Consider the following 22,651-nt stretch of genomic DNA (forward strand, 5'->3'; position numbering starts at 1 on the left):
CCAATCTGGGACCCCTCAAGGGATGTCCAGTAGTATCAAGCCTAAACAAGCAGTCAGACATCCCTCTCACAATCCAGGATTGCTGGCTCCCAACTGCTTGCCTACCTGCCTTCCTGATTGCCCTTAACCACTTCTGCCTGCCAGCCTGATAACCTCCTAACCACTCCCCTGCCAGCCTGATTGATGCCTAACTGCTCCCCTGCCAGCCTGATTGCCCCTAACTGCCCTCCCCTGCAGGCCTGGTCACCCCTAACTGCCCTCCCCTGCAGGTCTGGTCAACCTTAACTGCCCACCCCTGCAGGCCTGGGTCCCCCCCAAATGCCCTTCCCTGCAGGCCCGGTTGCCCCCAACTTCCCTCCTCTGCCGGCCTGGTCACCCCTAACTGCCCTCCCCTGCTGGCCTGACCGCCCACAACTGCCCTCACCTGCTGGCCTGATCCCTCCCAACAGCACCCCCCCTGCTGACCTGGTCACCCTTAACTGCCCTCCCTGCTGGCCTGGTTGCCCCCAACTGCCCTCCCCTGCAGGCCTGGTCACTCCCAACTGCCCTCCCCTGCAGGCCTGGTCACCCCCCAACTGCCCTCCACTGTAGGCCTTGTCCCTCCCAACTTCCCTTCCCTGCTGGCCTAGTCACCCCCAACTGCCCTCCCCTGCTGGCCTGGTTCCCCCCATCTGCCCTCCCCTGCAGGCCTGGTCGCCCCCCAACTGCCCTCCCCTGCATGCCTGGTCCCCCCCAACTTCCCTCCCTTGCAAGCCTGTTCCCCCCGCAACTGCCCTCCCCTGCAGGCCTAGTCCCCCTACTGCCCTTCCCTGCAAGCCTGATCACCCCCAGCTGCCCTCCCTTGGAGGCCTGGTCCCTCCCAAGTGCCCTCCCCTGCTGGCCTGATCGCCCACAACTGCCCTCCCCTGCCAGCCATCTTGTGGCAGCCATCGAAAGGAAAGTGTGGGAGCTGGGTGCCTGTCTGCTCAGGCACCAGGCCTTTCAGAAGCCTCCACCATGCCGGAGGCTTCTGAAAGGCCTGGTGCACCAGCGGACAGGCACCCAGCTCCCCGCGATCAAAAGCAAAAGTGTGTAGGGGACCCTACACGTGCATGATTCAATCATGCACTGGGCCTCTAGTATAGGTATAGGATATATCCTTTCATCCATTAATGAACACTTAAGTTGTGTCCATGTCTTGACTATTGTTAATGCTGCTATATACATTGGAGTGTAGACAGCTTATTGAGTTAGTGGTTTTTTGTTCCCTTTGGACATATAGTATTCCCAGAAGTGGAACTGCTGGATCAGATGATAATTCTATTTTCAATTTTTTAAAGGATCCTCCATACTGTTTTCCATAGCAGCATATCAGCTGTACCAATTTACAGTCCCACCAACATTGCACAAGGGTTCCCTTTTCCCCACATCCACACTAGCATTTGCTGTCTCTTCTCTTTTTTATGATGGCCATTCCAATGGGTGTGAGGTAATATCTCATTGTGGTTTTGATTCAGGTTTCTCTAATAATTAGTGATGTTAAGCACTTTTCCACATGCCTGTTAGCCATATGACATTGTCCTTGGAAAAATGGTTATGCAGATCCTTTGCCTATTTATTAATTGGATTGTTTGTTTTTGTTGTTGAGTTATATAAGTTCTGTATAAATTTTGGATATTAACCCCTAATTTTTTCCTATTCCGTAGGTTATCTTTTCACTTTAATGATGATGATGATTTCATTTGCTGTGCTGAAGCCTTTTAGTTTGCTATAGTAGAACTTGTTTTTTTGTTTTTTTGCTTGTGCTTTAGTTGTCATATCAAAAACAATCATTACCAAGACCCATATCAAGGAGCTTTATTCCTATATTTTCTTCTAGGAGTTTCATGTTTCAGGTCTTACATTTAAGTCTTTAATCCATTTCAAGTTATATTTTTGTGACTGGTGTAAAAATATAGGTCCAGTTGCATTTTTACATGTGAATATTCAATTATCCAAGCACCATTAATTAAAGAGCCTGTCTTTTAATTGAAGAACACTATTTTTGAAGAATTTTAAATGAGCATTTTCTACAAATGTGCTACCCTTTCTTTGCATTCCTCCAGACAAGAACTCAAAAACTTACATAGCCATGTAAGATTTGGCTTGAAGAGGTTGATTCCCCCCACCCCCACCCCGCTCTGATGCTAGAATTTGAGCAAGGCAGAAATATTTTCCTAAATATGGAAACATAGTCCTATTTTCTATAGACTCTATTTGGGGGGCATTTTGTCAACATCTGTACAGCCAACAAGCAGCACTAACAGTTTGAGGAAGGCACCTGAGCACACTTAATAAAATGCCTTTCTCTGGTCAACCCACTGGCTCCGGGGCTCTCTTCTGATTCTTAACTGTCATCAAGCTCAATGTTCATACTATTTCATCAAGTAAAACTTCCAAATGTCTTAATTCAATGACAAACAAAATACACTGAGTGGCCAGATTATTATGACCTCTGAATGCATAATAACCTGTCCACTCAGTATATATATTAGAGCCCCAGTGCATGAATTCATGCATGGATGGGGTCTGGCCAGCCTGGCCAGCGGGAGGGGACATGGGCGGTTGGCCGGCCTGCCTGCTGGTCGAACTCCTGGTCGAGGGGACAATTTGCATATTAGCCTTTTATTATATAGGATATACACTGAATGGCCAGATTATTATGCATTCAGAGATCATAATAATCTGGCCACTCAGTGTATAAATTAGCCTTTTGAAAACTTCACAGACCCTGATATTTAATACAAAACCATGGGATGTTTGCTATGTTTGGTACTTTTAATATTTATTACTAATTAGCAATATGTCAGTTCTAATCACCTAAACCCTTCACTCAAGGGATACGTATTATAGAATGGGGTAGGCTGTTCCAATGCTCCTGGCACCTGATACTGCACCAAACTCATAGTGTTAAACTATTGAGTCTCTGGGCAAGTTGACTCAAGAACAGTAAGTGTGGTTCCAAAGATGAGAGGGTTTAAGTCTTTCCTGCCCTGGGGGTGACCATGAGCAAAGCAGCTACAGAGAGTGGACTCTGGTGTTATCCATATGCTATTGAGATGGCTTTGAGAAAATTATTTAGGTTCCTCAATTTTCTTACCTATAAAATAAGGAATATCAATAATACCCACCTCTCAGAATTGTTTGAGAATTAGATGAGATAAAGTGTATAAAATTTCTTGCACAGTAATAATACTTTTTTTATTGCTTAGGACAGGGAAGCAAAATAGTGCTGCAGCTAAGCATCCAGGCTGTAAAATCAGAATCAGTCCTAAATTCAAATTCTAGCCCTGCTGGTCCCTGAGTGGCTCTGAATAAGTTATGGCTTCTTTCTAAGCCTTTGGTTCCCAGTCTATAAAAAGAGGTTAATGATAGCACCTATCTCACAGCGTTCATTAAATGAGCTGGGGAAGGTCAAGTGCTAGGTACACTGTAATTCCTCAGTAAATGGGAGTTTTTAGCCTACCATTAGGGGATAAACACAATTCTGCAAGCATTTGGGAAGAGCTCACATTGTGTTCCCATCACAGAGGGAAGGTGGACCTATGACATTGATTACTAAAACACTAGTGTGAACTGATGAGAGCCAAGACAGATACTGGGTTGCCTGATGGTTCCCTCAGGGAAAGGCCAGTGTTCTAATTCTGGAAGTGGGATCCTAGACACAGAAACAATTGGCTTTGGGTTTTCTCCTGCCCAGAGGGTCATTTTTATTTACAGTTTTATTTATGTACTAGAAGCCCAGTGCACAAAAATTCGTGCACGGCGGGGGGTTGTCCCTCAGCCCAGCCTGTACCCTCTCCAATCTGGGACTCCTGGAGGGATGTCCAACTGCCCGTTTAGACCCAATCCTGGTGGGATCGGGCCTAAACGGGCAGTTGGACATCCCTCTCACAATCCAGGACTGCTGGCTCCCAACTGCTTGCCTGCCTGCCTTCCTGATTGCCCCTAACTGCTTCTGCCTGCCAGCCTGCTCACCCCCTAACCACTCCGCTGCCAGCCTGGTTGATGCTTAACTGCTCCCCTGCCAGCCTGTTAGTCCCCAACTTCCCTCCTCTGCCAGCCTGGTCACCCCTAACTGCCCTCTCCTGCAGGGTTGATCACCTTCAACTGCCCTCCCTTGCAAGCCTGGTCCCTCTCAACTGCCCTCCCTTGCAGTGCTGGTCCCTCACAACTGCCCTCTTGCAGGCCAGGTGACTCCCAACTGCCCTCTCCTGCTGGCCATCTTGTAGTGGCCATCTTGTGTCCACATGGGGGCAGGATCTTTGACCACATGGGGGCAGACATATTGTGTGTTTCAGTAATGATCAATCTGCATATTACTCTTTTATTAGATAGAATAGAGGCCTGGTACAGGGGTGGGGGCCAGCTGGTTTTCCCTGAAGGGTGTCCCGGATCAGGGTGGGGTTCCCTTGGGGTGTGGGGCAGCCTGAGCGAGGGGCCTGTGGTGGTTTGCAGGCTGGCCACGCCCCCTGGCAACCTAAGCGGAGGCCCTGGTATCTGGAATTTATTTTCCTTCTACAATTGAAACTTCGTAGCCTGGAGCGGAGCCAAGCCTGCTGCTCCCTCTGGGGCAGCAGCCATTTCTGTGGCAGTTAATTCACCTTCTACAATTGAAACTTTGTAGCCCTGTTGCCACCGGCAACCCTGGCCTGCTCTCTCAAGCTCCATTCTGCTGCCATTTGTTTGAATTTGTTTACCTTCTATAATTGAAACTTTGTAGCTTGAGTGGAGGCTTAGGCCTGCAACAGCTATGGAAAGCTTGGCTTGCTCTGTTACCTGGGAAACCTTGCTCTCTGTGGCTGTAGCCATCTTGGATGGGGTTTATTTGCATATTCACCCTGATTGGCTGGTGGGTGTGGCTTGGCTGGTGGACACAGCTTGGCTGGTGGACACAGTAGTGGAGTGATGGTTAATTTGCATATTACCGTTTTATTAGAGAGGATAATATATGTAGATTAAACTAAACATACCTGAAAAGAACCATTTGACAAGTTTTGACATGGTTATAAACCACATACCATCACCACCATCAAAAAGATAATGAACATTTGCATCACTTCCAAAAGATACTTTATACCCCTTTTGTTTGTTCATTTTTAAATTTTTAATTAAACTTATTGGGGTGATGTTGGTTAATAGGATCCTATAGTTTGCAAGTGTACATTTCTATGACACAAGATCTGTATATTGCACTGCATGCCCACCACCCAAAGTCAAACCATCTTCCATCACCATATATTAGGCCCCCATCATTCCCACCCCTTTCCCTTCAGTAACCACCACACTGCTGTCTATGTCCATAAGTCCATTTGTGAAATCATCTGGTTCTTAGCTTTTTATGACTGACTTATTTCACTTAGCATAATATTCTTAAGGTCCATCCATGTTGTCACAAATAGCAGTATTTCAGCTTTTCTCATAGTGAGTAGTATTCTATCGTGTATATGTACCACATCTTTATACAATCCTCTATTGAAGGACACTTTGTTTGTCTCCATATCTTGGCGATCATCAATAATGCTGCAATGAATATAGTGGTGTATATATCTTTGTGAATACATGTTTTAACATTTTTCAGGTAGATAGGATTGCTGGGTCAAATGGTAGCTCCATTGTTAATTTTTTGAGGAACCACCAGACTGTTTTCCATAATGGTTGTACCAGTCTACATTCCCACCAGCAGTGAATAAGGTTTCCCTTTTCTCCTAAACCTCTCCAACACTTGTTATTACTTGTCTGGTTGATAATCATAATTCTAACAGGAGTGAGATAGTATTTCATTGTAGTTTTTTATTTGAATTTCCCTAATAACTAGTGAAGTGGAACATCTTTTCATATATCTGTTGTTTGTTTGTACTAGTATGTCTTCTTGTGAGGGGTGTCTGTTCAGGTCCTCTGTCCACTTTTTAATTGGATTGTTTGTTTGTTTGGTGTTGAGTTTTATGAGTTCTTTATATATATTGGATATTACACCTTTGTCAGAACTGTTGTTTGCAAATATGATCTCCTCTTTTGTAGATTACTGTTTTGTTTTGTTGTCGGTTTCTTTTTTTTATTGTCTAAAGTTTTACACATGTCTCCTTTTTCCCCAGTTGACCCCCTCCCCCATCCCTTCCCATCCCAGGCAAGCCCCAGTGTCTGTGTCCATTGGTTATGCTAATATGCATGTATATAAGTGTTGTCAGTTTCTTTTGCTGTACAGAAGCTTTTTAGCTTGATATACTCCCATTCATTTACTTTTGCCTTGTGTCTGGGGTAAAGCTCTCCTCCTTTCTCTCCTCTCCTGTTTGTTCCCATTTGCCCACCGTTAGATGCTTCAATGCATGAATCTCTCAGGCATGCCTGTATGTTGAGCAGGGAATCTTTTGTGGAGTTATAGCTATTCAACTTGTTGAAATTTCATGGGAAGAGACCAAATGTATCTCTCACACTGTCATTACTCTGACGTCACTTTTTTATACCCCTACTGTAATTGATTCCCCTTCCCATCCCAAAGCAACCATTGATCTGCTTTATGCCACTTTAATTTGTATTTCTCGAATTTTATATAAAAGGAACCATAAAGTACATACTTTTTTGAGTGTGGTTTCTTTCATTCAGTATAATTATTTTGAGATTCATCCATGTTTTAATGTATAACAATAATTTGTTCTCTTTTGGCCAAATAGTATTCCAATGCATGAATAAACCATTTACCTGTTTATAGGCATTAAATTTGTTTCCAGTTTTTATCTATTACACATAAATGTGCTATAAATATTCATGTACATTTTTGCATGGACAAATGCTTTCATTTCTTTGGAGAGTCGAAAAGTAGATCATATAGTAAGTGTATGTTTAACCTTTGTTTTAATCAGCCAAATTATTTTTCAATGTGGCTGTACTATCTTACATTCCAAAAACAGTGTATGAATGTTATCATTTATTCAAATATCCTTGCCAACTATATGGTGAGGATTTGTGGAGGAACAATAAGCATTATGATGCCTTGATATGATTATCTTCATGTTTCCTGTGCTTGAGTTTTGTTGAGGTTCTTGAATATGTGGGTTTATAGTTTTTATTACATTTGGAAAAATTTCAGCCATTATTTCTTCAAATAATATTTCTGTCTCCCTAATTCCTTCAGGGCCTCTAATTACTTATACATTAGGCCACTTGAGGTTGTGCTACAGCTCCCTGTTGCTCTGCTCATTTTTTCCTATATTTTCTCTCTGTTTCATTTTGGACAGTTTATTTTGTTATGCCTGTGTTTTTATTGTATAAACTATAAGAATTAATAATTCATGACAATATCAGTATAATTCCTAAAGGTAGTTACAGTACTATTTTTAAAGTTTTATTGACTTCGTCGGAATGACATTGGTGAATAAAATTAGGTAGGTTTCAGGTGTACAATTCCATAATATATCATCTATATATTGTGTTGTTTGTTCACCACCCAAAGTCAAGTCTCCTTCTATCACCATGTAAACCCTATAATGTCTTATACCTCCTCCCACACACCTTTTTCCCTCTGGTAATCACCATACTGTTGTCTGTGTCTATGAGTTATTTTTCCTTTGTTTAATCCCTTCCCCTTTTTCACCCAATCTCCCAACCCCCTTCCCTCGGACTGGTGTCAGTCTTTCTGTATCTACTAGTATGAGTCTGTTTCACCTGTTAGTTTATTTTGTTCATTAGATCCCACATATAAAAGAAATCATATGATACTTACATTTCTCTGACTGGTTTATTTTATTTAGCATAATACTATCCAGGTCCATCCATGCAGTTGCAAAAGTTAAGATTTCCTTCTTTTAACAGTCAAGTAGTATTCTATTGTGTAAATGTACCACAGCTTTTTTTTTTTATCCACTCATTTACTGATGAGCACTTGGGCTACTTCCAAATCTTGGATATTGCAAATAATACTGCAATGAACATAAGGGTGCATTTATTCTTTCAAATTAGTGTTTTGGGTTTCTTCAGATATATTCCCAGAAGTGGAATCACTGGTTCAGAAGGTAATTTTATTTTTAGTTTTTTGAGATAACTGCTTTCTAATGTAGCTGCACCAATCTGTATTCCCACCAATAGTGCACCAGGGTTCCTTTTTCTCCACAGTCTTGACAAACTTGCTTATTGATTTATTCATGATAGCCATTCTGACAAGTGTGGGGTAATATCTCATTGTGGTTTTAATTTGCATTTCTCTGATTATTAGTGACATTGAACATCTTTTCATTTGTCTACTGGCCATCTGTATGCCCTCTGTTGAGAATTGTCTATTCAAGTCCTTTGCCCATTTATTTATTGTTTAGGTTTTTTGGTGTTGAATAGTATTAGTTCTTTATAAATTTTTAATATTAATCCTTTATCAGATGTATCATTGGGAAATATGTTTTCCCATTCAGTGGATTGTGTTTTCATTTTGTTGATGATTTTCTTTGTTGTGAAAAAACTTTTTAGTTTGGTATAGCTCCATTTGTTCATTTTTTTCTTTTGTTTCCCTTGCCTGAGAAGCTATATCAGAAAAAATATTGCTAGGAGAAATATCTGAGATTTTACTGCCTATGTTTTCTTTTAGGATTTATATGGTTTCGAGTCTAACATTGTCTTTTATCTATTTGAGTTTCTTCTTGTGTATGGTGTAAAAAGGTGGTCTAGTTTCATTTTTTGTATGTATCTATCCAATTTTCCCAAGACCATTTATTGAATAGACTATGTTTACCCCATGGTATGTTTTTATCTCCTTTATCAAATATCAATTGACTATAAATGTGTGAGTTTATTTCTGGGCTCTCTATTCTGTTCCATTGATCTATATGTTTGCTTTTATGCCAGTACCATGCTGTTTTGATTACTATGGCCTTGTAGTATAGTTTGGTATCAGGTAATGTGATACCTTCCACTTTGTTCTTTCTCAAGGTTGCTGTGGCTATTCTGGGTCTTTTGTGGTTCCATATAAATTTTTAGAATATTTGTTCTCATTCTGTGAAATATGCCATTGGTATTTTGATAGGAATTGTGCTGAGTCCATAGATTGCTTTGGGTAATATGAACCTTTTAATGTTTCTAATTCTTCCAATCCATGACCATGGTATATGCTTTCACTTGTTTTTATCTTCTTCAATCTGTTTCTTCAGTGTCTTATTTTCCAAGTACAAGTCACTTTTACATCCTTAGTTAAGTTTATTCCTGGGTATTGCTTATGCAATTGTAAATGGGATTGTTTTCTTAGTGTCCCTTTTTGATAAGTTCATTATTGGTATATAAAAATTCAATTGATTTCTGGATATTTATTTTGTATCCTGCTACTTTACTGAATTTATTTATCAGTTCTAGTAAGTTTTTGGTGGAATCTTTGGGGTTCTCTATATACAGTATCATGTCATCTGCTGGACAGTTTCTATTGCTTCATCTTCAAGTTCAATAAACTTTCTTCTGTAGTGTCTAATATGCTAATAATGTTATCCAGTGTATTTTTGTCTCAGACATCATATTCTTTTCTCTAGATGTAAGATTTCTGTGTTTTCTATTGATTTTTTATTGATATGAGAGAGAAAGAGAGAGAGAGAGAGAGAGAGAGAGAGAGAGAGAGAGAGATCACTTTGTTGTTTCGCTTATGTATGCATTCATTGGTTGATTTTTATATGTTCCCTGACCAGGGGTTTAACCCCACAACCTTGGTATATCAGAACAATGCTCTAACCAACTTAGCTACCCAGCCAAGACCACTCTGGTTTCTATTGTATATGTCTCTCCTTAACATGCCAATGCTTTTCTTTACCTTTTTGAACATATGGAGTATATTTTTTAAAGCCACGTTAATGTCTTTATCTACTAATTCTGTCATTTGTGTCTATTTCTATTTCTCTCCTCATTATAGGTCTGATTTTTCTGTTTTGTATGCTTTATAATGTTTTAATGGATTCCAGACTTACTAAATTTTACCTTGTTGGCTGCTTAATATTTTTGTGCTCGTTTAAATATCTTTTGAGCCTTGCTCTGAGTCGCAGTAAAGATACTTAGAAACAGTTCAATCCTTCTTGCTATGTGGGACCAGAACAAACTTTAGACTAAGGTTAATTTGGCTCCACAACTGAAGCAATCTTCTTCAGAATACTGTGTGATGTATTATGAAGTTTCTTCTCTCTGCCTATTGGAAAACTGAGCTATTCCTAACCTTATGTGAGCTCTAGAAATCACTCCACCTACTCCTTTTGAGTCATTTTTTCCCCAGCCTTAGTTAGTTTGCTCACATGCATGTGCTGATCTCTATTAAGTCAAAGATTTGAGGGGTACCTTTTAAAATCTCTGGAGCACTCTCTCTGGGAAGCCCTTGTAAATTCAAGAGCTGGTACATTACTTTGTAAATTCAAGCTACCCTCACCTCCCTGAATTCTGAACTCTGTCTCCTCAATTTAGGCAGACTTCCAGGCTCAATCTGGGTTCTAGCCTGAAAACACTCTCTGGGTAGTAAACTAGAGCAATTGTAAGGCTCACTTCATTTATTTCCCTTTTCTTGAGGATCACTTTTCTGTACTTCCTATTTTCCAATGTTTGACAACCAATATTTCATATAGTTCGTCCACTTTTTTAGTTGTTTAAGTTGGAAGTACAAAACCAGTCCCTGTTACACTTTCATGGCCAGAAGTACAAGTCCAGTTTTCAGTTTTTAAATATTGAAGTTGTATTAGTTTGGGGATTTTTAATAACAGCCACATGGAATCAAAAGTCATCAAATGACAGGATTCTTAGATATTACCTAATATTCCCCTACTTCATTTGCTGGATTAACATAACTGAGATCAGAGGAGATGGGAATCTTCCCAAAGTTACACAGCAAGTTAACCACGACTAGAAATCAGGTCTCCTGTTCTTCATTTGTAATCAATCCAGTTATTTTCTGATGATTTTTCTCTTCCAAATAATTTTATTTAGATATACATAACTTTGAAATCCAGACTTTCTGTCCTACCCAAGCCCACAGAGTAGGCATTATTAGCTCACACTCAGATGGTACTTAATTTCACTAGAATTTTGCAAATACAACCAACCCCTAGGGTTGGCCTAAAGTGAATAACAGAGCAGCTCATAACACTGAAAAAAAACCCAAAACACCCCATGTAGTCACTCCAGAACAAAAACATATATTTTCCCCATGGACTTACTATGAACTCACTAAGCAAAAAGGAGTGACTTAGAATTTAGATTGACCAATTTAGTCATTTTACCACCTATAATGTGTCCTACAAAAAGAAGCCTTTATCATTGCAACCACATTTGTCTTCCCACAGTCCTAGCAATTCATCTGGATTCGATTTTTTCTGAGCTGGGCACCTGGGAGCCTTTCTGTCTTGCCTCTTGACCCTTCCAAGAAGAAGCCTAGGAAATTCCCCAGTGTTGGAGTCAGATAGAACAAGTTTTACTTTTCAGCTTCACTTGCTGTGTGACCTTGGGTAAGTTACTTAACATCTCTGTAAGGACAGAGGTGGTACTGTCATACATTAATTCTATTGTACGTGTGTGTGTTTTTCACATTTTAGCATCTTTGAAATCAAGATATTGCTTCCAGTAGTGTGATGGTTAAATTTTCAACTTTTAAAAAATTTTATGTGATGTCTTAGATTCTAAAAATACTGTACTAATCCCTAACTTGCAGAGTTTCCTCAAGGATTAAAAAGAACAAAGCAAGCACAAGGCTTGGCATGTGGTAGGCACTCACAGACTCTTACACCCTCCATTGTTACTAGAACTAATACTTGATTGGGTCACAGGCCTCTGACTTCCCACACAGGGCAGTTGGCACACCCACTGGGGCTGTCTAACCAGGTAAACAAATCTGGGAAGACCAGCTGGCACACTGGGTGATATTGAAGCTTGTGGTTGTCATCAAGCCCTAAAACCTTTCTAGTAGCATCTTGCCCTCCAGCCCTTCCCTATTAATATCATTAGCCAGATCTTATCTCTGCTGCTACAGAATTACAAAGGTATGGAAATGTACCAAGCAACTTCTTATACCATTATCCCAAATTCTTCCTGTCTTATCCCAAAATACCTCCCCACAATCTAGAGGCATGTCAGTCGAAGGGCTTTTCCAAGGCCATCAGAATCAGAGCCTGCATGGCCTGAAGCCAAGTCCACATTCCACAACCCCCCCGCCCCCCCCCCAACACACACACACATACATCTCGTTGGGATGCTGATACTTGCGTACTTTTGAAATGCAAGGACACCAACTCTGTTCAAGTACGCAGAGAAAAAAATAATAAACAGACACCTGAGAATTAACAACCCTCAAACATCTCCCTATACAGAAAAGTGGCTTGCATTTCTTTCCTAGCATTTCATTACCTTTCTTACTATCTCCTGAAGGCAGACTGGTCTTGGTTGCAGGCTCTTCCACTCCCCATCATGCCCCTTAATGTCAGAATGCAGCTTGCACCTTTCTGAGGCACCCACCTTTAACATGTACCTAGATGTCTCTCCCTATCTCCTACTGGATCCCAGCAGTCCAGGCAACTCAAGGACCACAGTGAAAAGGAGGAAAGGGCAGGATGGACTGGACTGCCCTTTATCTCTGGTCATGTCTCATAGTTTGACTACCTCCCAAGTGATTTCAAAATATCAAGTCTCAGTAAATTGCCATTTGATAGTGCATGCCACACAGGATCCTGCACCATGGCCAGAATGAGGATAGAAATTCATAACTGAGAAATTATCATGGAAACTGTCTTCAGGAAAAATGATTAGGTTCATACCATTCGACCTTGAGAAGATAAAATCAGGCCTAGCAAAAAAAAAATAATAATAATGATCTACAGCAAATGTAGGACTTTAAATCCAAAGAGGGCCTGATTATATACCTGCCTTGTCTCCCTGTCCAGGAGGCATGGGATACAGTGGAATAAGGATCTCCATCCAGCCTATCACCCAACTCAGAAATGTTTGCTCATCCTAGACTCTGCTCAATATCTCCTTGCCCTTATCCCTCTCCACTATTATTTTGGCTTCTCTGTGAGTCTCTGCTCAGCCCCCTCTGTGTGATGTGTTGAGACTCTCTCTGTCTCCTGCCACAGCCTAATTTCTGTTCTTTCTCCATTCAACACCTCACCTATCCCCTTCCCAGCCCTACTTCTAGGTGATCCTAGAAAGACAGAAATCTCAACACATCGCCCTGCATAAATATCATCAATGAACAATAATGGTAAAATATTTATCATTGTTAAGGTTGGATGATGAGAACATGGGGTGTTATTTTATTATCATCATTACATTTGTGTATGTTTGAAATTGCTCATTATAAAACAAATCCTCAGTGGCCCTCCATGGATCTCAAGATAAAGTTGAAAATCCCCAAACTGGCATTCAAGACCAGTCAAGACCTGTCCCTACCTCATTTTTCCAACTCACCTCCTGGCATTCACCCTGGCAAACTCTCTTGGCACCCAGCTCTCTCCTGCAGCCCTGTTTGCCCATGAATCTCCTTCTTACAGAACACACTTCCCCCTTCCTTCCTCCCTAGAAATATATACTCATCCTTTGGAAACCAGACACAAATGACCCCTGGTCTGACCCTCACTTCTAGGTGGGGGAATTTGCACCCTGATGTCTGGCTAGGCGTGATATAGAGCAAACACCTGAAATGTATTTGGGAGAGACCAGAAAGCCCTGATTAGTAGAGCAGGTGGAACATTTACTTGAATTTAGGCAAGTAGAGTAATCTCTCTTGGCTTATGCTTCTGTCTGTATAAAATGAAGAAAATAGTAGTACTTATCTCACAAGATTGGGATAAGGATTCGACAGTATTTTCTGTGTAAACAGTTTAAGGATACCTGGCAGAGAGAGAGAGATGGGGGGTGAGGGGGAAGAGGGAGAGAGAGGCTTCTTACAGGCTTACAGATATACTTCGATCAGATAATATAGTGGACAATTAACTGGCTTGTCTTAGATTACTCCCAAAACCTACAGGAAAGGAAATGCTCTTTAGCTCTTGCTGGGAGCTGGAGAAAATCGTTGGAAATCGGTAATATCAATGCCAGGATTCCTCTCTCAGGCCCACTTGCGGGGGGGCGGGGGTGAGTAGGGGTAAGGGCCTTCAAAGGTTGCGGGGGCCCAAGGCCCTCTGCCTAGGTCTCTGCTTCTTTGGAAGAACTGTGCAGGTCTTACGGGGACTGGGAAAGCATAGGGTTTGCGGGAAAATCAACCCTGAGGATAACCCCCAATCTGTGAGGTCTCAATGAGATCGGACCGCCTGGGGTGAGGACCCGTGGTGAGAATATCTGAGCGAGGTCCATTGCCATGTCCCCGACCCGCCAGCCCCCGCTCCTCCCGCGCCCGCGGCCTCGTGCGTCACCGGCGCGGGTGGGGGGCGAGGGGAGGGAGTGCCGCAAGGTGAGGGCTCCGCGCTGCCTTAAGACGCCGCCGAGCGTCCCGGCTGCGGCTCAGAGCTTGCAGCGCAGCGCGCTGGCCAGACCTTGGGGCACAAGCGCCTGGCTCCCGCCGCTCCTGTGGCCCGGTGCCTGGTGCCTGGTGCCCAGTGCCCCGTGCGAGCCCACAGCCTCGGGCGCTTCGGGAAGCAGTCTGTTCAAGACCCGCACGCCACTCCGGTAGAGCGACGCCTCCAGCAGCAACAGGTAAGTGGCGGGCCCATGCTCCAAACGCAGTGGCCCTAGCAGGGGACTGGACTTTGAGCTCAGGAGCCAGGAACACCCCATCCTCCGCGATCCGACGGCAGGGCAGCGGTGTGGCCGCTTCTCCCAGTCCCTTGGCCATCCCCTCAACCTCGGATTTCCCCTCGCAGTTTCTCTCGTGCGTTCTCCCCACCACCAACAACAATTCTCTTGGTTCCTCATCCTTTCTCTCATCCTCTCTTTTCTTATTCTTTTTCGATGTCACTGTTCCATCTCTCTGTCTCTCGATCTCTCTCCCTGGCTCTCTTTCTCTTTCTGTCTCTATCTCTCAATTTTTCTCACTCTCTCTCAGACTCTCCCCAACAGTCTGGCACCCCTGCCTCCTCTCCTCTCCCCAGCTCACTCTTCCCAACACCCACCGCAGATATCAGGTGGGCTGGAGAATGCAGAAATGATGCAGAATGGGTGGGAGGGGGTCATGCGGCGAAATAGGCATCCTCCCTGCATCCACCACGGCTGTGCTGCTGAGAAACTAGGAGATTTATCGGCTAGAGCCCGTGGTGGACAAGGTGGCAGCTGGTTTCCATGGCAAAATTAAGTCGACACTGAGATAGAGATCACAGTCCGAGATCCAGCCAGAGAAAAACCGAGGTGAGGGATCATCGGAGAAAAATGGAGACAGAGAGATACACACACACCGAAATATACACAGAAAGCGTTTAGTGAGAGTCTTGGGGAGAAGTGAGACACACAAAAACCGATTCTAATTGCACATGATAGAGAGTGAGCCTGAGTAACGGAGAAATAGATAATCAAGAGGGACAAGCAGCCGAAACCGGTTTGGCTCAGTGGATAGAGCATCGGTCTGCGGACTGAAGGGTCCCAGGTTCAATTCTGGTCAAGGGCATGTACCTTGGTTGCGGGCACATCCCCCGTAGGAGGTGTGCAGGAGGCAGCTGATCGATGTTTCTCTCTCATCTATGTTTCTAACTCTCTATCCCTCTCCCTTCTTCTCTGTAAAAAATCAATAAAATATATATTTTTTAAAAAAAGAGGGACAAGCAGTAGATCTTCAGAGAGCAACGGAAAGAGACAGGCAGACAGTGATAAAGAGAGAACTTAACACATGGAGAGACAAACATCAGGGGAAGACAGGGAGAGACAGAGATGAGAGGATTTAGGAAAGAGCAAGCACAGTAATAGAGAGAAAGTGAACACATAGAGAATCCGAGGGAAACACAGCAACAGGAGAGTTGGAGAGACAGAGAGACCTAAGGACACACATACACAGCGAGTGATACTGAGCAGGTGTGTTAGGGACCCACAAAGATTGTCAGAGAAATGGAGAGACAAGACATCATCAGGAAAAGTCCTGGAAGTGCATGTTCTAGTGAGCCACAGTCAGTGACAGGCAGACACACAGAGAGAAATAAGAGTGCATCAGAAAGAGATGGAGGAAGAGACAGTGACAAGGCTGAGATAAAGAGGAAGAGAGATAGAGACACACATACAAAGCTACAGAGAAAGTCTGCTAGTGAAAGAGACACAGAGAGACTGAGAGACAAACTGACCAAGAGTTGGAGAGACTAGAGTACACAAGAGACAGAAAAGAAATGTGAAATGTGACAAGCTGACAGAGACTGACAGCATGCATGTGCTAGCAAGAGTCTAAGAAATAGAGACAGAGGGCAAAGTGAGAAGCAGGGTGAGAAAGTTGGAGGAAAACTGTGAGACATATACACACCCTCCAGGAGATACAGAAAGAGTGTGCTAGAGACACTGGAAAGAAAGAAAGAACTGAACATAAACAGGCTGGGACACAGCACGTGCAGGCGCTACCGGAAGAGACAGCTGGGGAATCTTGAGAAACCCAAACTCTGTGACTCAAAGATAGTAGCACACACGTGCATGCTCCAGTAGGAGAAACAAGTAGTAGGGACTCAGAGACCTAGAGAGAGGCAGAGAGACCTGGAGAGTAAGAGAAGGATTGCGAGAAAGCCAAAGGAGGCTGTGCGATGACCTTGGGGAGGGGATTAGGCAGCACTGCTGCCCAGTGCTGAAACCCTGAAGCTGGTGCCCCCTTGGTGATTAACCTGACCCATGTGTTTCTTTCTTTCATCCCCAGCAGTGAGTGTGGTCCATGCACCCCTTTACCGCCTGCTGGTGCCGGCTCCAAGCCTGAACCCTGTCTTACATACGCCTACCACCGATATGACCTCAACCTGCACCAATACTACTCGGGAAAGCAACAGTAGCTACACGTGCATCCCATTCTCCAAAATGCCCATCAGCCTGGCTCACGGCATCATCCGCTCGAGCGTGCTGCTCATCTTTCTCACTGCCTCATTCATTGGCAACATAGTGCTGGCACTCGTGTTGCAGCGCAAGCCTCAGCTGCTGCAGGTGACCAACCGCTTCATCTTTAACCTTCTCATCACTGACCTGCTGCAAGTTTCACTCGTGGCCCCCTGGGTAGTGGCTATGTCTGTGCCTCTCTTCTGGCCCCTCAACAGCCACTTCTGTACTGCCCTGGTCAGCCTCACTCACCTGTTCGCCTTTGCCAGTGTCAACACCATTGTTGTAGTGTCAGTGGATCGCTACCTGTCTATCATCCACCCACTCTCCTACCCAGCCAAGATGACCCCACGCCGGGGTTACATGCTCCTCTATGGCACCTGGATCTTGGCCATCCTCCAGAGCACACCACCACTCTATGGCTGGGGTCAGGCTGCCTTTGATGAGCGCAATGCCCTCTGCTCCATGATCTGGGGGGCCAGCCCCAGCTATACCATTCTCAGTGTGGTGTCCTTTATCATCATTCCACTGGCTATCATGATTGCCTGCTACTCTGTGGTATTTGGTGCAGCCCGGCGTCAGCATGCTCTTCTGTACAATGTCAAGAGCCACAGCTTGAAGATTCGGGCCAAGGACTGTGTGGAGAATGAGGATGAAGAGGGAGAGAAGAAAGATGACTTCCAGGGTGAGAGCAGGTTCCACAGCCAGAATGAAGGAGAGATCAAGGCCAAAGAGGGCAGTGTGGAGGCCAAAGAGGGCAGCATGGAAGCCAAGGAAGGGAGCATGGAAGCCAAAGGCAACAAGGAGGTCAAAGAAAGCAGCTTCATAGCCAATGATGGCAGCATGGAGGGTAAAGAAGGTGGCACCAAAACTGAGAGCAGCATGAAAGCAGGCAGCAGTCAGATAGAGGTCAACCAGTGCAACATTGACTTGGGTGAAGATGACATGGAGTTTGATGAGGACAACATCAATTTCAGTGAGGATGACATCGAAGCAGTGAACATCCCAGAGAGTCTCCCACCAAGTCGTCGAAACAGCAAAAATGACCCTCCTCTGCCCAGGTGCTACCAGTGCAAAGCTGCTAAAGTGATCTTCCTCATCATTTTCTCCTACGTGCTATCCCTGGGGCCCTACTGCTTTCTAGCAGTCCTAGCTGTGTGGGTGGATATCCAAACCAAGGTACCCCAGTGGGTGATCACCATAATAATCTGGCTTTTCTTCCTGCAGTGCTGCATCCACCCCTACATCTATGGGTACATGCACAAGACCATCAAGAAGGAAATTCAGGATATGCTGAAGAAGTTCTTCTGCAAAGAAAAGCCCCCAAAAGAAGATAGCCACCCAGACCTTCCTGGAACTGAAGCTGGCACAGAGGATGGGACTGAAGACAAGGCTGTCCCTTCTCACAGTTCTGCCACTTCACCTTGAAGTGAGTTCTAAAGCAAACCTTGAACTGCCTACAGTACAGAAAACAGGAATAGATTTATTTTCAATGGACCACTCACAATCCCATTAACACCAACCCATACCATTCCAGGCAAAGGTGTTGCACGCATCCATCTCACCACAAGATAGATAAATATATGGAAGAGGTAGGAACGGTGTCTTCCCTTAAAAGTGTGTCCCTCAAAGCACAGACTTGAGGATTCTGACTGAAATTTCCCCAAAAAAATTATTAGGTTCCAAATTTCTTAAAGCAACAAGGTCTATCCATTTTGGACCTGGACTTGGTATTTAGTGTGTCTCCCCAGAGCTTCAAGGTGTCAGCTTTCACTCTGAAGGAAGAGGAAGATGAAGTCTATGAACTTAAAGACTTTTAGGACCTCACGTCAGGAGGTAATGGGCAAGGGTTACAGCCTATGTTTAACTGAAAGAAAAGCAATGGGCCAAATCACTCATGGAACCCAAGAAGCAGAACCTGACTGACTGATCAATGTATGAGATCTACAATCTGGTGCGAAGACTATTGTGGAAACTAAAAGTATCATGTAGCTAAAATACCAAAGTTTCCAGATCCTCTACAGCAGGGGTGGAGAATGCCTGGCCTGTGAGCTGTGTAAGGCCTGCAAAATCATTTGATCTGGCCCTGCCAAGGCATTAGGGGTGAGTTAATTAAATGCTTGACCAAATATAGCAGGTTAATTTTAAGTTGATAATTTTGTATGGCCCACAAATTATGTTATAAATATCCAAATGGTCCTTGGCAGAAAAAATGTTCCCCACCCCTGCTCTACAGGGATCCAGAAAAGTGGAAGAGGAAAATAGGGCATGTTTGAAATGGGAAGCTAGTCCAAGGGAGAAGATAGAGAAATAACATGAGGCTAAATAGTTGAGTTTTTTCTATAAAACCCTAGGTTTGTGCATGGCCTGGAACCAAGGTCATTTTATGCAAATGGAAAACTATCAATAGACACTAATTTATTTCCTTTATCCCACTTGAATAATAGTGGAACAGAAATTATGCCACTATTTTATAACTTTTCCTTTGTGATTGAATTGGGATGCTCACAAGAATCCTCCAAATCTCCCCTACCAATCACTTGGGGGGGGGGCGGGTGTGGCAAGAAGGGAGGTCCAAATAGGCCTTTTTGGTCAAACAGTGCCCCCTAAAAAAAATTCAACTAGAGGTGGCCAAAGTTCTACAAAACTCACAATGCCACTCAGTAGTGATGTATCCATTAGAAATGTCTTTAGTGTCCATGAGATCATAGACACGAAATATGATCTCCACATGGGGAACAAGCAAGTCAGGATAAACATTTTCCTTCCTCCAGGCACACCCATGTGTCTTTTCCACCTGCAGTTCTCTCTAAAGCCTTTAAGCTCTCTGCAGATGTGGGAGAGAAATATAAGAGAGTCAGAAATAACAAACAAGATGGCTTCTCAATACCTGGGAAGCATCTGACCTGTTCCACACAATTCTAAAATCAAAGTGTTCGGGTCAGACATATCCTAATTATTGCTGTTGAAGTAGATCACTTTGGGCTTACCTTTAAAATATCTAAATTATCCCTAGAGTCAATACAGAGGAAGTGTTTTCAAATCCTAAAACCCGAAATCATTTTGGGTAAGCAATATACCTATGTATTTCTGAAGGTACACACCATACTGACTTGACCAAATAACATGGAACCATAAAATGTCACAACAATGTTTTTGATCCTCCAGAAGATCAAATTAAATAACTCTTTGGCCATTCAACTGTTCATGCAGAAATCCGTGTAGGGAGGAGGATGGTATATTTGCTTGAAAAGAGTTAATCAGGTAGTTGTACATAAAGATGGCCATATTCAGAGTTTAGCCTCATTCTTGTGCAAATACCATGTCTAATATATAGAACTCAAATTTAATTCATATAAATGCCCAGCTCATTCATATTTTCTTTATCTCTTCCTCCTCACAGATTCCAACATGAGCTTCTCAAGGGGGAGAGGTAAAGAGCAAAGTATTGGGGCTGTGAATAAGTCTGCATGGGAATTTTGGATTGCCATGTTCAGAATTTAGGAAAAGAGAGGGGACAGACCCAAATAATATTGTGCTGATATGTCAATTCCATATGTCCATGAAAATCTTATTACTTACAACCTCATTAATTTGGAAGTTGTGGTAATTCAGATACGACATGGGGGCTGAAGTTTACCCTTGCATAATCATTTATTTTTCTACCAAAATATATAAATAAATTATAGTCATACATTTATTATACCAATTTATTGCCAAATTATTGTATTAACCTGTCCTCAAATGATATCTGGGTAAAGAAATTGCCTATATGACCATTCGATGTGTCCATGAAAATCTTATTAATTACAACTCCATTAATTTGGGAAATTGTAGTAATTCAGACAAGACATGGGGGCTGAAGTTCACCCTTGCACAATCTTATTTTCTTACCAAAATGTATAAATGAATTAAGTCATACATTTATTAATATAAACCTCTTATGGGAGGAGGGGTATTGCCATGAAAATCTGTCATGGTCAAAGGAGTTCAAGGTAGATGTAGCCTGTCTTTTGAGTAGAAATGCTTACCTGGTTAGGAAATGGGATTTCAAACATAAGTGTCTCCAAATCTTTTGTTGAAACTGAACTTCTTGTTTTATTTTTAAAGCTCAACCCCTTCAAAGTTTATCAGAGAAAATTGTTTGCCAAAATCCTAAATCAAAATGGAACCAGACCTGTACAAGTGTGGTAAGTTCATTTAACAGCACACACAACATTCTCCAGGAAACTAAAACTCCCCGATTTCCTTTTTAAAGTTCCTTTTTTCTCTATTTTAATCATTGTCCATTCTTATGGCAAAAGATTTTTCAACGTGGAAACCTTCTGAAAACAGAAGACTGGGAAAGAGAACCTTTGAATTAAGAGCATTCTGCTTTGTTGACATTTTATTCTTAATGAACAATAGGGCCTCTAGTTAGCTTGGAGAGAGCAACTGCTTAGAATGCCATGCTATTTTGAATAAAACACTATCAACTTAATAAGGTTTTACTGCACATACTGTTTTGTCATTTGAAAATAGGAAAGTGAAGAAAAAAGGTCATCATTAGCCTTACAGATCTTCACATGCAATAGTTTTCCCTAAATGTTTTTAAAGAATGTGTTCTTTTGCCAAGGCCACTTCATATGTGCAGTAAAAATCCCATTAAAGTACAGCAAACCAAACTTTGAAATGATGTGATTTCCAATTTAATGATTTCCTTATTTAAGAACTAGAGGCCCGGTGCATGAAAATTCATGCACTGGAGGGGGTGGTCCTTCAGTCCAGCCTGCTGCCTCTCACAGTCCGGGAGCCCTCAGGGGTGGGAGGCAACCTGACGATCAGGGGAAGGCAATGCCCCCATCACACCTCTCCTGCTGCCACTGCCAGCAGCGCAAGCCTCAGCCAGCCCTGGTTACCTGCGCCTCCAGCCGGCCCTGGGCAGTTGTGGGACTGTGGGGACTGGGGGACTCTGACAGGGCTGAGGGGACTGGGCACCGCCATCTTGTGGCTGTGGGCACCACCATCTTTGAGAACATGGTAGTCAATTAGCATATCCCCTCCTTATTGGCTGTGGGCGCCGCCATCTTTGAGGGTGCAGCAGTCAATTAGAATATTCCCTCCTTATTGGCTGTGGATGCCACTATCTTTGAGGGCTGGGCAGTCAATTAGCATATTCCCTCTTTATTAGATAGGATAATAGAGCATCTAGTTTGCTGAGGAGTTGCAGGTGCTTTGACTAGCACACCAATTTCAACAAGCTTGGGAAGGCTGTAATAAGGTGCAAGCCCTGGGTTTCTATGACTTCTGTGATGCAAGGGTCCATCTTCTCTACGGTACCACAAAGGCTAGCTGCCGGGAAGTCCTCTGCACTTCTGGCTCCTTGCCTACCTCTGGCCATCATGCCCACTGACTTCACCTGCCTCGCTCCCCCTCCTGTACTGGCCCTTCAGGAATACCCCTTGCTTGAAGCTCTGTGTGCTCACTCACTCCCATTCATCCCCTCCCAAACTAGAGCTGACAGATTCACAGGGACCTGGGGCCCATGAAAGCAGGGAACAAGAGGAGTAAACAGTAGGAGTAACCAGCAGTTAAAGGTATTTTTCTGTCTCCTCCCAACTACAACCTAATTTAGAGATGACCAGGATACCTACTTCAAATTCAACAGGTAAGGGAAAGTGCCATTTTATAATTTAGGAGGAGGAAGGCATCTTACTTCTTACCAAAAAGCTCCCAA

At 43.3% G+C, this 22,651-nt stretch overlaps 1 protein-coding gene across 1 annotated transcript; it reads left to right on the top strand.

Moving 5' to 3' along the window:
- Positions 1 to 16,851: 16,851 nt before the first annotated feature.
- On the top strand, positions 16,852 to 18,363 carry GPR101 (G protein-coupled receptor 101). Its single transcript, XM_008160025.3, has one exon. The coding sequence runs from the start codon at positions 16,852 to 16,854 to the stop codon at positions 18,361 to 18,363; it is 1,512 nt and encodes a 503-aa protein (XP_008158247.2).
- Positions 18,364 to 22,651: the final 4,288 nt, after the last annotated feature.

The sequence above is a fragment of the Eptesicus fuscus genome, chromosome 1, assembly GCF_027574615.1.
Source record: "Eptesicus fuscus isolate TK198812 chromosome 1, DD_ASM_mEF_20220401, whole genome shotgun sequence".
Classification (NCBI taxonomy): Eukaryota; Metazoa; Chordata; class Mammalia; order Chiroptera; family Vespertilionidae; genus Eptesicus; species Eptesicus fuscus.

What these genes read in the sequence shown, in the direction of transcription:
- GPR101 (XM_008160025.3), top strand. Translation starts at nt 16,852, where the DNA reads ATGACCTCAACCTGCACCAATACTACTCGGGAAAGCAACAGTAGCTAC.